The sequence below is a fragment of the Garra rufa genome, chromosome 1, assembly GCF_049309525.1.
Source record: "Garra rufa chromosome 1, GarRuf1.0, whole genome shotgun sequence".
Taxonomy (NCBI): domain Eukaryota; kingdom Metazoa; phylum Chordata; class Actinopteri; order Cypriniformes; family Cyprinidae; genus Garra; species Garra rufa.
The window spans coordinates 96,066,150-96,080,505 of NC_133361.1; the positions used below are offsets into that span (position 1 = coordinate 96,066,150).

General features: G+C 34.1%; 1 protein-coding gene and 1 long non-coding RNA gene across 2 annotated transcripts; both read left to right on the forward strand.

Annotated features, from left to right (window-relative positions):
* Window positions 1-5,356: 5,356 nt before the first annotated feature.
* Window positions 5,357-11,788, forward strand: LOC141322577 (uncharacterized). Its single transcript, XM_073833436.1, has 6 exons — window positions 5,357-5,461; window positions 8,634-8,806; window positions 9,407-9,492; window positions 9,576-9,710; window positions 10,027-10,189; window positions 11,613-11,788. Exons 2-6 carry the CDS (start codon window positions 8,689-8,691, stop codon window positions 11,786-11,788), a joined length of 678 nt encoding a protein of 225 aa, XP_073689537.1. The 5' UTR covers window positions 5,357-5,461; window positions 8,634-8,688.
* Window positions 11,789-11,845: 57 nt separating this feature from the next.
* Window positions 11,846-12,572, forward strand: LOC141340970 (uncharacterized). The gene is made up of 3 exons (XR_012356613.1): window positions 11,846-11,894; window positions 11,973-12,044; window positions 12,220-12,572. It is a non-coding gene; the product is annotated as an uncharacterized lncRNA (long non-coding RNA).
* The last annotated feature ends 1,784 nt before the right edge of the window (window positions 12,573-14,356 follow it).

Genomic DNA, 14,356 nt, shown 5'->3' on the forward strand with positions numbered 1-14,356 from the left:
CATTTGAGACTACATCATTTAGAGTATAAAACACTTACCAGGGTACGGCCTCTTGGCACCAAACTGTTGTTCAATTGATGTCTGGACCAAAACCTTTTTCGGGACAGATGGAGTTGCTCCTTCCTCATCCTTTTTTTTTTTTTTTTTTTTTGCAGGGAATTGCGATTTGGAAAAATAAGATCCTTCTAGAGTTAATAAGGCTACCTAAATCTGTCTTTTAAATCTTTAAACTGATCTGCTTAAGTCCACTCAAAAATGTAAATTTGCTGTTAATTTACTCACACACAGGCCATTCAAGATGTAACTTTTTTTATTAGAAACCGTGGTTGTTGGTGATTCATAAAATGCATGTCAGCAGCTACTGTTTTTTTTTTTTTTTGAGGAAAAAAGCCTATCAAAAAACGCAAATTAATGCCTGTCACTCCTGACAATATATTGAGGTCTTATAAACCAAAAATGGCCGTCTGTGTAAAAAAGTCAACTTCACTTACATTATTACATGATGTAGGCCTAATCCACAGCCCTCAGGCAAATGATGATGTCAGTTTCACAAATTAATCTTTCTTTTTAACCGGTTCTTTTGGGAAGCTAGTTGAATCAGTTCACCAAATTGGACTGAAACAGTTTGTGGCCTGACAGTCGACTCGAAATTAGCCTAAATACCAGCGTATATGATTCTTTAATGCCAGGTTTTTGCCAACTTATTCTGCGTTTCAGTTAACTTACTTCAACAGTAACGTTACATTGAACCGAACGTTAATTCGAATGAAGCGTCGAAATGTTTATTTTTACATTGTTTAATGTAGAAAGGTGAACTGATACTCGTTAATTAAATGTATATTACACGCTAAACAGTGCACATTATTATTGGGTGATTTAATAATATAACTGCATATTATTACGTGATTACTAAACGAAATTGTTAATTGAACCCGTTCACTGAAACAAACTGAATTAACGTTAGTTCGTGGAAAAGAACCTGAATTCCCCGTAACAATATACTTTCAGAAGCCACGGGTATTAATTCTGTCATCCTTGATATGCTTTATCTTGAATGCCCTGAAGATGAGTAAACAAATTTTTGGGTGAACTATATGTATCTGACCTAAAATGGTGCGTCAGATGAGCTAACTGTTACCTGATCCTCCTCTGTCACCTCCTTTCTGTGAACAGCCCTAAGATGCTTAATCATCGGTGATGTTGTTTTGTTATATGCTAACTTTTTATCGCAAATTTGGCATTTGACTTCATTTTTTGAAGATTCTAAACTAAAATATCGCCAGACTGCTGATGTTGACCTTGGTGTTGGTGGCATTCTTCTTCGTGTGAGACTGTGAGTGAGTCGAGATTTTCTTTGCCTAACCGCAACCAGTTAAGAGCAAACCCCGCCCAGCAACCGATTGTAAAGATTTCATTGGTCATGTCAGTATCCGTGCTGATTTCCTACACGATGCAGAAATACCAAAAACTCCTTATCCTATAAGCCATAACGTTGTAGAAGTTTCTGATGATGACATTGTTTGTCAATCTGGACCCATCTTTGTTTTTTAATCTTTTTTATTCACAGTTAACTACGTTATTGAGCTGACATTAACTTTACTGGGCGGATTGTGTGCTTTAAAAAATCTTAAAAATCTTAAAGAGTCGATTCCCTTGACGGAATCGATTCCAAGCTTTGGAATCGACTCTCGATTCCCAACGCCTCGGAATCGAGGAATCGATTCTTTTTGGAATCGACTCCCAGCCCTACATTTTTCAACTCCCCAGAAGGCAGAGTTTCCTGGCAAGAGCAGATGATCTGACTTGTTTTAACCTTCTCAAAGGACCTAAATGTAGTCCTGTGTTGAACATACAGGGCATTTAGACTTGTAAATAGTTTTATTTTTGTGTGGAGTAAAAAATAAAAATTTTATGCAGCTCTTGTCTCATTTTGTTTGTAATGTTAAACCACACAGGTTTACTGTTTCTTAACATGAAATATTGAAAGCATTTTTTTTTTTTTTTAAATACAGGAAACATTTGGATAAAATATGAATACATTGATGTATATCTGAATATATAACTTTTCATATAGTTGTCTGCCTGAATATAAAGTAAATATGAGTATGAATATATCCATGTAAATTGATAATATGAAGTAATAATATGTATTATATTAAAGATATGTACACTATATTAAGATATGCATTTCTATATTAATAATTCATATAACACTATCAATTGAAACGACTGATATTTATACATTGTCATGTAAAATTAGAAGAATACAATTTTAACACTTATATGTACACTTAAACTTTAACGAACTACTTTATTGACAGCCCTTTATAAATTACATCTGGCATACTAATTAGACATAACATTTATGTATGACTATGACAATTGTAAACTTGAATATAAATAAAAAGAGAAACACTACTGTATTCACGAACAACATATAGGCCCAACAGTTTGTATTCATGTTGAAAAACCTACACATAAATAGCATAATGTTACAGTCATTACGCTTATATATAATGATAGTTGCTGAAGCAAGTGTAAGTACACGTAAACATGGCACTTAAGAAATAAAGATTTGAAAACTTACCATTCACACCAATAGCCGAAGAAACGGTTTCCCATGCCCTTTCCTTCGCAATCAAATCTTTGTACAACGAATTCTGCGGATCGTACAGAATTCTGTATTTTTCCACCTCCACGATTAGACGAGTGTCGTCCATGTCACCTTGTTTTGAGTAGTTGTAGTTCCGCCACGTGATTGGCAGATGCGATTAAACTCCCCCTCTTCCTCCAACGATATAAAAAGTAATTTTTGTAGGGAAAAAACATATCTGATCGCATTATGCAAGTTTTATAGAAGTACTGTGCTCATTTATGTATTTTCCTTTTTTTATTTATTTATTTCTTTATTGGATTTATTTGACTAATTTACTGTGTACAAAGTATCACACATTAATTGTGCGTAAATTATGAATTTATTACAATTTAATGTCAATCCATGTTCATTTTGCCCACAAACAATCTGCTGTTCCGGATTCCAGCACAGCAAAAATAGACTCTGTGCCTAAACGATCGCTTCACTGCTGCAAACGCACCGCATCTGGAACGCACTGACGGACAGCAACCGCGCGCAGTGTGAACGCTCTGATCCGTTAACATGGGTGCGGAAAAAAATACGCAACGCATACGCACTGCAGACGGAGTATGTGTGAAACAGGCGTTAGTCTTACTGCTAAACAGCGGACATACTGCTAGCATATTTGTATTTTTTTCTTTTGAGCAGCGAAGAAGAACTGGATTCTGATTTACAAGCGGGAATAACTTATATCTTGTTTAAGAAAATGGTATCGGATTGGTACGTACTTTCAAGTACTCGCCGAATAGCGATTGAGCATATTTTGGGTCAGTTTGGAGCGTGTAGGGGGGCTGGTGATGACATCGCCTATAATGTAATATATAATAATTTAAAAACCGAAGCAGTACAAACGAAACTTTTACCAGCACAAAGGTAACTTAATGTCATTTGACCATTTACTCACATTTAACTGTTTTTATAATAAAAGTGGCATTTTGCATGTCAGAAATACCTACTGCTCCCCTCTGATGCTCCTGAAAAGCGGTCATCTATTTTTTCTACTTAATTGTATTGATATTATTTGAATTATTTTCTTAATTTCTTCTCTTTATCTCTTTATTTATTTTATATTTTGCTCCTTCACCTCTATTCTCTCCTTTAAAAAAATATATACACACACACACACACACACACACACACACACACACACACACACACAAGATATAGAGGTGTACAACTTATACATTACAATCTTACACCTCACATAATTACAACTAAATGTAGCTTCTTGCTTCTTTGTGCTTTTTTTAATGTAAGACGCTGTTTTCTCCTATTTTGTTCTGTTCGTAGACAGCATGCATTAGGCAAATATGACTACTCACATTTCAAGGTTTGCTTTTTTTCTGTCGAATGTCTCAACATTTCTACACTCGTTTGACATTATTCATTAATATCTTTAATTTCAGCTTTGAGAATAAAAACCAACCTGTTTGTTCCTCAGTATCTTCTTGTGTGACTTTAAATGCTTCTTCCCTCTTCTCTTTAATAAACTCCATCTTTGTTTGTTCCTCAGTATCCTCGTGTTTCAATGTTTCTTCAATCTTTATGTCTTCACTCTCCTCTTTAATAAACTCCATCTTTGTTTGTTCCTCAGTATCTTCGTGTTTCAATGTTTCTTCAATCTTCATGTCTTCACTCTCCTCTTTAATAAATGCCATCTTTATAATAGTGTTACGTGGATCTCTGTTGATTCTCCAGGAGTTTTTCTGTGTGTTTGAACACTTTGTCCTGTTTAAGATGAGAATAATTAATAAAAAGAAAAATCAATGCAAACTGAATCTCTGTGTGAGTCTCAATCAGCTCCTAGTTCACTAGTCAATGCACTAGTAAGACAGTCAGAGTTAATAGACTTATATATAAAATATAAATAAATTACAGTTAATTAGAACGTTATGTACGTATGCTATTTTGAGTTATATTTGGTATTTAATTATTTGTATATTATTTGTATATTACACGTTCATGAAATCGTTCTCGGTTGTCATTCACTCGTTTGTGTTTGTTGTTGTCGTTTGTAGTCCGCGTGCCACTGAATCGACCGTTTCGAATCACTGAACCGTTTCACAAATGATTTGAATCAAATGATTCGAGTCTTTCTCATCACTTCTTATCATCACTCGATTGATTCATGATATAGGGGGCAAAACGGAACGCACCTTCTCTGTTACTAAAGGCTAACTTTTAAGTAACATTAAATAAAACATTACAACATCAAATTTAACAATGATGCATTTATTAATTGTATTATTGTAAATGCATTAAATGATGTAACAGTGTGCACTGATACAAAAACGTTGAAACCACAAACCTTTCTTCAGGTGACTCACAACAGATGAGGAGCGCAGCGCATCTTTATGACGTCACATCACCGGACCAAAATAAAAGTCCAGTTCGTGCACTGCTCTCTGGAATCACAAATATATCATAAAAATGTTGCATATAGAATAGAATTTCGTACCCATATGATGATGCTTTTCTAAAGGTATTAATTTAACCGGGGCAGGAGTAGCCCAATATTTAATTATCCTGGTGATTTTCCCCTTTAAGATTTCTCCGTGATGCAGTTACTTGTGTACTTGTTTAAGAGTTTAAGTGTATGCACGAGAGTGAGATTGAGTCAGAGAGGAAAACAGAGAGAGCGCTAGAAGCAGCAGCTACAAGGGAGGAGAAAATAGTTAATAAAACTGTCAATTGGATATAATTCACCTGTGTGTAATGCGTGAATGAACAGAGTGGACGAATGAATTCGTTTTGTATCTTTGCTGCTGCATGCGAGAGATCTCCGGTGGGGGAGAGGATTTGAGCCTTATCGAACGGAGATTGAGCGTAAATTATTTCGGAACATGTTTTGAAGGCTGTTATAATGTAAAATAATGCACTTTATTATATGTATAGAAAGAACATGCAGTAATTGTTGTGTTGGATGCTGTTAAGAGGGGAGATTGAGGACACGTCTCAAATTCAACACATTTGTGAATCCAAAGTTTTGAATCGCAGTGAGTTTTGTTTATTCTCCCAAGTGTTCACGAATATACTGTGTAAAGTGTATACTGTTATCTTTAGTCTGTTTGCCGCTTAATATGTTTAAAAGAGGTTCAAATGTGAACTGTGTGTAACATGGGTGGTGTGTTTAGGTGGAATGATGTACACATTTTTCATGTATAATCATACAGTTTTTTGTTTGTTTGTTTTTGTTTGTTTTATCATCCACATACAGGCCACATTAATATTGTAAATCTATTAATATTTTCTCTATTTTTAAATGTACATTTATAACATTATACTTTCTGTTTTATACATTGTCATTAAATTCACATTAAACTAGTTAATGCTGCTGTGTAACTGTTACAAAAAGGAAGTGATGGCAAATTTGATCTATCACTCTTTTGACTATTGTAATCAATCTCTTGTCATTTTGTTTGTGTATTTATTTATTTATTCATCATTTGGAAAATCATCGAAACACTGTCATTTTATTTTTCTTTTGCTATTGGGGCAAATGAGGACACAAAAATATATTTGTGTCAGTTTCTATTTACCACTAAAGAAGTTTATTTATAATGAAATATGATTTACATTTCCCCAGATTATTATTATTTTTTATTGTTATATAATCTGTGCTAAAATATGATTATAATACAAAAAGTGACATATTAAGATTTCAGTTTTCAGTTGTTTGAAATTTATTTACAAACATAAGTCATTAATAACAGATCCACACTGAAAATGAACAAATCTTCTGTAAGGATTGGATGGAAATGATAATATGGTCTGTATTTGATCTTACTGATTTCAGTGGTAATGTTCTTTTATGTAAGCAATTTTTTTTAATACAGTTTTTGCAGTGTAAAGGAATATGATTCATTTATTATTACCTTTTCAGTTTCCTTAATTGGCACAAACATGCCAACAAATTCAGTTGTTACTCCAAATCTTCTCTTATTAACAGTGGAATGTTTGGGTAATAAATACAAGACACAATAAACAGTTTATTAGAACCTTTAACTAGAAGTACATCTATCAGAAAAAATAAAATAAAATATGTTATGTAGTATTAGTGTTATGATTTTAGTGAAGTTAAATGTTTACGTTTAATACTCCTGCAGGAAAATGAAGATCAGGAGACATAGTCTTCATCATATCTTGATTGAGCTGGTCCTGTGTGTCTCTGTGGTCATCCAGACTGACTAAAACACTCAATCACTTGAGTTTTGTTCAGATTTCAGGAGGCCGTTCTTACAGATGAAGACAAAGCTCTCAGATCACAAGCTTAAACACAGCATTCAAAGGATGTGATCAGTTCTATACTATACTCTAACTATAGCACTCATGATCACAGAGATCAGGGAAAGACACATTCACACACAACTCAAGTGTTCATTAGCATTAACATTCACAACAATTAAAGAGGCAGAAACATGGAGAGTATCACAGACAAAAGATGACAGTCTCACTTTACATATTCACACACACCTAAAGCAAAAGAGATTCATTTAGAATTCAACATTTATCTTTTCTGCTGAATTTCGTAGGCAATAATTTCATTTCAGCCAATATAATTTAGTCTTTTGCAGTAATGATTGTCACACTTATGGACTGTCCTTGTGTTTGTTTTTGTTTCCATGAGCTCCTTGTCCTTGTTTTTCCTGATGTTTTCTAATGCCTATATTTGGTTTTCCTGTTCCTGTCTCCATTGATTTCAGGAGTGTCTTGTCTTTCCTTCGTTTAGTTGAGTATTTAAGAGTGATCTGTTTCTGGTTTTCTCCTCCGATGTCTTACATCATCTGAGTGAATGTCTTCCTGTTGTACTCCTGAGTTGTGTTTTAGTTTGTCTGATAAAGACTGTTTTAAGTTCACTCCTGCGTTTCCTTGTCTCCCTGTTTCCCGCTCCGTAGTGTTGTGAAATATGACAATGATAATGAAATGATAATAAATAGTAAATATCCAATCATAAATTTGGAAAAGAGTATTTTGAGTGCCTTAACAAATTACTTTATATACCTGTGTTAAAAAGTAAATATTTCTTATTTGAAAGTACAAATAGAGATTATGTTAATAACATAATACTTTAAGATTCTTTATACATAAAGGCAAATTTATATGTCTTTATTTATACCCAAACTTAGTCAACTGGAGTATACACAGTACTTGATTACTATATCTGAAAAATAGGAAAGCTCTTTAGGTGATTTGAATGTTTATTAAACCTCGATATTTTATATTATTTGGATTTACATGATTGCATAAAAAGTTGTGTAAAAGCATCAGTCAGGAGTTAAGAGTCAGCAAAGCAGACTCAGTGCCATGAATAGACTTAAAACCTGAATTAAATTTTTCAGAAGTACTTTTAATTAGAAAAGACTAATTGGCTGAACACAAAATGTTCTAGTACCTTAGGTTAAAGTAAACACAGAATTAGGCTGATAGTTATTTAAAACAGGGGTGTCTAAAGAATAATTACTGCAACAAAAAAAAAACATTCATTAGAAAAGCAGCAGAAAAGATGGATGGCATTTAAATTTTAAATGAATATATTTATCTTTAGGAGAGTGTGAACATGAATGTGAAATGATGGTAAGTGTCATCTTTTGTCTTTATTGGCTGTTGATGTTTCTGCCTCATTTCTTTAATTGGTGTCTTTGTTTCTGATCAATATCCGAGTTAAATATGAATGCAGAGGCTGAAGGTGAGACTTTCCCTGATCTCTGTGATAATGAGTCTATAGTTCTGCTGATTGGATTAGAGTCGCTGAAAATCTGGGCAAATTCCTGAAACTGCTTACATCCTTTGCATATTTTATCTTCTAATGATGATCCTGAAATCTGTCTAAAACTCCAGTGATTGAGGGCTTTAGTCAGTCTGGATGACTGCAGCGTCACACAGTAACATCTCAACCAAGATCTGATGAAGATTCACTCAGTCTCCTGATCTTCTTTTTTGAGTTTACTACAGGTCTAACTGGATATTGTCATCTTTATTATTCTCATCTTAAAAACAGGACAAAGTTTCCAAACACAGAAATACTGGCATTCATCAAAGTGGAGAGTGAAGACATGAAGATTGAAGAAACATTCAGAGTCAAAGATGAAGATACTGAGGAACAAACCAAGATGGACTTTGTTGAAGAGGAGAGTAAAGACATGAGGATTGAAGATACTGAGGAACAAACAGGTAGGTTTTCATTCTCAAAGCTGAACTCTTTTGATCCCAATTAAAATGCCTGGCTCTAGAAAAAAAAAAAAAATGGCAAAAAATGTCCTAGACTAAAATGTAAGTTTGAGCTGTTTCAACTGAAATGAATCTGCAATGATTGATCTTAAATGATATCAATATTCTTGTTTTGTATGGTTTGTTTCTAGGTACATTTATAAAAATGACTTACATGTCTTAACTGAACTATGGCCTAATCCTGACTTAGTCTAAGACCTGTCTGTAAACCTTTACTTACCTATTTTTTCTTGTTTTATTCTCATTGATTCCAAAAACAGCTCCTCATTAATATTCGCAAACCTCCCAAATAAGGCAATAACTGAACATTTCATTCTAGGGACAAATCCTAGGGTTGTAAATGGACAAGTAAAACCATTTCTGGAGAATTTATGCCCTTTCCTATGCCATATACCTAATATGTAGATATCAGACAACAATGTAAAATATTGTATCAATGTACCTTTAAAAAATACTCATTAATTTATCTTTAATTAACTTAAGTTTTGTATGTGATGTCTGTCTGTTATTCTGTCAAATTTAGTCAATTTTGTGTTGTTTTAGTTTTAGTCAAAACACCAGGTTCAACTGTGCGCCAATGCCCCCACTGCCGGACCAAGATGAACTGCCGAAACCGGCGCTGTGTTAAGGTGATTGTGTGTAATTAACACTGCTTTTTTATATGGTATTGCATTCATTTCATTAATTAATGTGTTTTGTTTCTTTCTTGTAGTGTGGAAAACTGCTTGATTTTAAACACAGACAATCGGTACGAGTGGCAAAGTTTCGTGCCCGAGCCCAACAGTGGGCAAAAACTACTATTCAGTCTCGGAATCAATCAAAGGTTCTTGACAATGTATCTGTCATGGTAAGAAATATCTACGAATGCCTAAACATCCTAAATTCATTACCTCACACTTTGTTCTTTATAAAAACAATTACATTGTTTTACATATAAATATGTGAACATAATACATTACATGCACATGAATACATTTTAATTCCTGTGACAGTTCAAATTAAAATTAATTTATATTATTTCCAGATTTTGGCAAAGTCACAATGCAGCCTGCAGCAAAAAAAAAAAAAAAAAAAAAAGTGTTGGTTTGGAGTAACATGAGGTTAAATAGATTTATTACAAATCATTTTTAAAATCTGTATTTTTTGACATTCTTATATTTCAGATGGAAAAGCTTAAAGCTCTTGGATATGTCCCTCTTCTTTTACTGGGCAAATGTTCCAAGACCCAAAAGTGGACAGCAGAGGTTCAGTGCCCCCTTGAGTTGCCACCTGAGGGACATGGACTGATGGAAAAAATGCTCATACATTTTGAGCATATTTTACAGGGTAAGATGCATTGGCCAGCACCAATACTTAAATGTTCAATACAATATGTCCTGTAGCTAAACAAGTTTATATATTAAACTGCACTTTCAGATGTTTTTATTTAATGCATTTTAATATGACTTCAAGGGTGCAGAAACTGTTACGAGACAGTTGCTGTCAGATTTTATTGGTGATTTCAAATTTGAAATTTAATCATAAGTTTAGTGAACAGTTTTCCCATTCAAAGAGAAAGAGCTGCACTTAAATGTCCAAGAGGTGTTTCAAAGATGACTTTGGGTGAAGCCAGTGCAATAAACAAGGAACAATGTGACCTCAGACTCAATGAAAACTGTTCTTTGGCATACATTTGAATCCTAATAATAACTAATCCTTTTTTTTTTTTTGCTCACAGCAAATTAGCTGTCAACATGGCAGCAAAAAGAGAGCACCAAACCAGATGGGCGCAGGTATGAAATGTTACACAATACAATTTAGCTTAGTTCCTGGAGGGCCACAGTCCTGAACAGTTGAGCTCCAACCAGCTCCAGCGAACACCTGCTTGGAAACCTCTAGGGGTGCTTCTCACAATACTCAAATTCATGCTTCCTCATTTCCTCACTGCTCTTGATTGAACTCCAATTGAACCACTGTGAGGAGGTGAGGAATGAAGATTGAGGAGGCTTTCAGAGTATTGCACAAAAGGAGATAACAAAAAGGCACATATTTCCATAGTTTAATCAGCACATCCTGGCTTAGTCCAACAGGTGGAGATATTTGGGATAAGAGCAAGTTCACAGCATTCTTAAACAGACCACAAGATCGATCACAGAATCAATGCAAAAATTGATAAAACCCATGCGCCAACTAAACAACAGCTTCTAATGGAAATGTAAAGAGGAAAAACATAATGTTTAAAAAGGGAAAAATACAGATGCTATAATAAAACAGAAAAGGCCTAGTAGACAATAGTGAACTGACTGAATGTGTTAATAGTCCAAATAAGCAGTGCTCCACTGAAACCATCATGATTTAAATTCAAGGAGTTACGTGTCATTTCCACAAATGAACAGTTGTACACTTTGTCTTAAATATGAGCAGTGGACATGAATGTTACTTTATCATTTTAAATATAAATTTATCATGAGGTTTAATTGCAATCACTTATCCACTTTGCACAAGTATTTTACCTATCTCATATTTCTACTCTTATCTATCTTTATTTAGTTTTTTTTTTTTTTTACATTTTAGTCTAGCTAATTTATTTGATCTTTTACGTATCCATTCTTCTCACAGAACTAAAATTTCTGGCCAAAAAAGGACCTGGCAGCAAGTCCAGATTAAGAAAAAGAGCATTTTGCCGGCTGGTAAGTGACTTGATAGCTGAAGAAATTTACAAATTAGCTGAATAGTGTTTGCTGAAATATTTTATTTGTACTGATTTTAGGATTTAAAAAGGCTCATATCTCTGGCACAGGAGGTGTCTCTCCAACCCAAGACTTGACCACAGCAGAGGAGCTGAATAAAGAGAAGCCAATGATGGAAGGGATCCAGAGAGAGACAGCAGCAGGAGAAACTGAGCTCTTCTCACAAGGTACATTATTGCTGTACTACTGCACATGAAAACAATCAAATATTTAGATTTTGTTATGTGGACTGTCTGACTTTGCCTTACCTTGCAGTGTCTGGTAACACACTTACACTTCTGGAGCCAGCAGACTCTGGTCCGGTGAGTACTCTTCATTAAGATCATAGGCTTGGCATTTCCTGACAAAGATATTAATACAAGTTCTGTTGAATATGGCAGAGGGAAGACACATCTGCAGCAGTGGAGTGCACTTCTGATGACGATGAGATGCTGGACTCCAGAAGGCTTGAGGTATCATGTAGATTTTATGGAAATTTTTAGTCCATAATGGATAAGAAATCAGCGATGTGGTGCTAATAGAAAATATTATATTTGTAACAGTGCAGCCCGGTAACATAGTGAGTATTGCCTTAAGTAAATCTACATTATACAAAAATCCTGCTGTGCTAATTGATGTGTTTTACAGAATTCACAAACTGTCAGACCTCTCTACACCACGCATCTTAAGAGACAGATAGAGCTGGCAGAACTCAAGATCAAAGTGAAGAAGAGAAAGCTGCAGGACATGGACCCTGAGATGGAAATTAAACGCAAGACACTGAGGAAACTGGACTTGGATATCCAGAAACTAGAAAGAGAACTAAGTGATTGCAGTTGACACTGTAACCATGATTATAACACAATGTATAGTCATCTTTTTTTTTTCTCCAAAGCCAAGTGATGGCAGCAAAATAAAAAAAAATAAAAATCCAAAAACATTGTAGTCTCTTAAATTTTCATGAATAGCAGGTACACTATACATTCATTGATCCAGTGAAGTGGAAACATATTTTGGGAAGATAACCACACAGTGTGTGCTACCAATGCAAAATAAAAATAAAAGAGTGACATACAATATCCTTTATTAAAGCACAGGCTACATCAAAACACAATTAACTGAAATAATTAGCCATGTATTGTACTCTAACTAGACTACCATGTATGTTTATCTGGGAAGATGGCAGGCATAGCTTTAGTCTCCACCAGAGCACACCAGAGAGCTCATCTGAGAATACAACAGATAGTTATTACAACTAACAAAGTAAAACTTCTCACACACTTGTAGGGTATAAGCAATGAATAAGCAATTAACGCGAATTAAAATATATTTCAATGTTATTTGCATGTCTTTCACAAACGTGTATATCTGTGTGCTCATTGCATGAAATATGTGTATTTACAACAAGTTTTTGAAGCAATTATCATTGTAGTCTGTTGAGTCTGTTGACCACAATGCTGGTATCATTACATTTGTAAAATTCTTTTGAAAACACTAATATGTAGTGAACTGAATCAGGTTATCCTTTCTTATAATTAGATTAATATCATGCTAGATTAATACCACAATGATTAACCTTATTGCTTTATGTTAAAACAAAACAATTCCTGAGGGATTAATCCATTATCCATTAATTCTGAATCTCTCTTGTTGCAGGACGATGACACTGAGACTACATCATCGGACCACTCACAGAATATGGAGAGACCAAAACTATTGAGTGGATTCATCTCTGCCTGAAGTTCAAGACATTCCTGTCCATTCACCTCTTCTTGAGCAAAGCCCTGTTCAAAAGCAAATATGATAAATGTTTACAGAGAGGATGTGTTCACATTTGAAGGGCCAGTATCATGGTCATTAGCGCTGCATGGGGATGGTTAATTTCACAATTACTTTGTATTAATGGACAAAGCAGGTTTTGTTTATGTATGGGTAAATTATCACACATTTTCCTTTAAAGCTGTGCAAGAAGGACTCTATAGGACCATTGGAAAAATAATTTCAATGGCTATGGTTCAGGGAGTTGTTGCCCATCCATTTCTTCTTAAAGAGGCTCTAAAGTCAAATTAATGCCCTGTTGCTGCTCAAGTCTGCAGTGGAGGAAGTTACAGACCATGACATCCGGATTCAGTTGGAAAAAGTACTTATACTGTATTAGTATTGTATTTTATCCATCTTAATGCATGCATTTGAATGTTTGATGTATTGCAATTTAATCAAATGAGTACATGAAGGAAACAGTATCAATGCTGTAAAATATAATTGATAACCAGTAACCACTTGTGTGTATTTAGTATCATTGTTCTATACAGGTATCATTGAGAAAAAAAAGAATGCTTATGATTAACTTTTTAAAATTCATGTTAAAGAAAACCTAGTGTCTGATCATGTCTAAATATTTATTCAAATGCAAAGCTTAAAAATAAGTAGGTATGATCTGTAACACTGTAAGATACATTTTCTAAACTGTAATATAAATAATGGACATTTTAGACCTTTTTTTTAACTGAATATTGCGGTATTCATTACCAAAAGATCTCCCCAAAATATGAAATAAATATTATTTAACTAAAATATACAACATTTAACTAAAAGATGTATGGTCACTATACAAAAAATACCTGAGAGGGTTAAATGCAAGAAAAAAAATATTAATGTTGTCTCTCCATCACTCTCAATAAAATGGTACTGTAAATTTAATTGATTTAATATGCTGTAAAGTTCACCAAAAAGTACTGCAATGACCTGTAAAGTGAAGCTGTCGACTATCCTGCTTGAACTCATT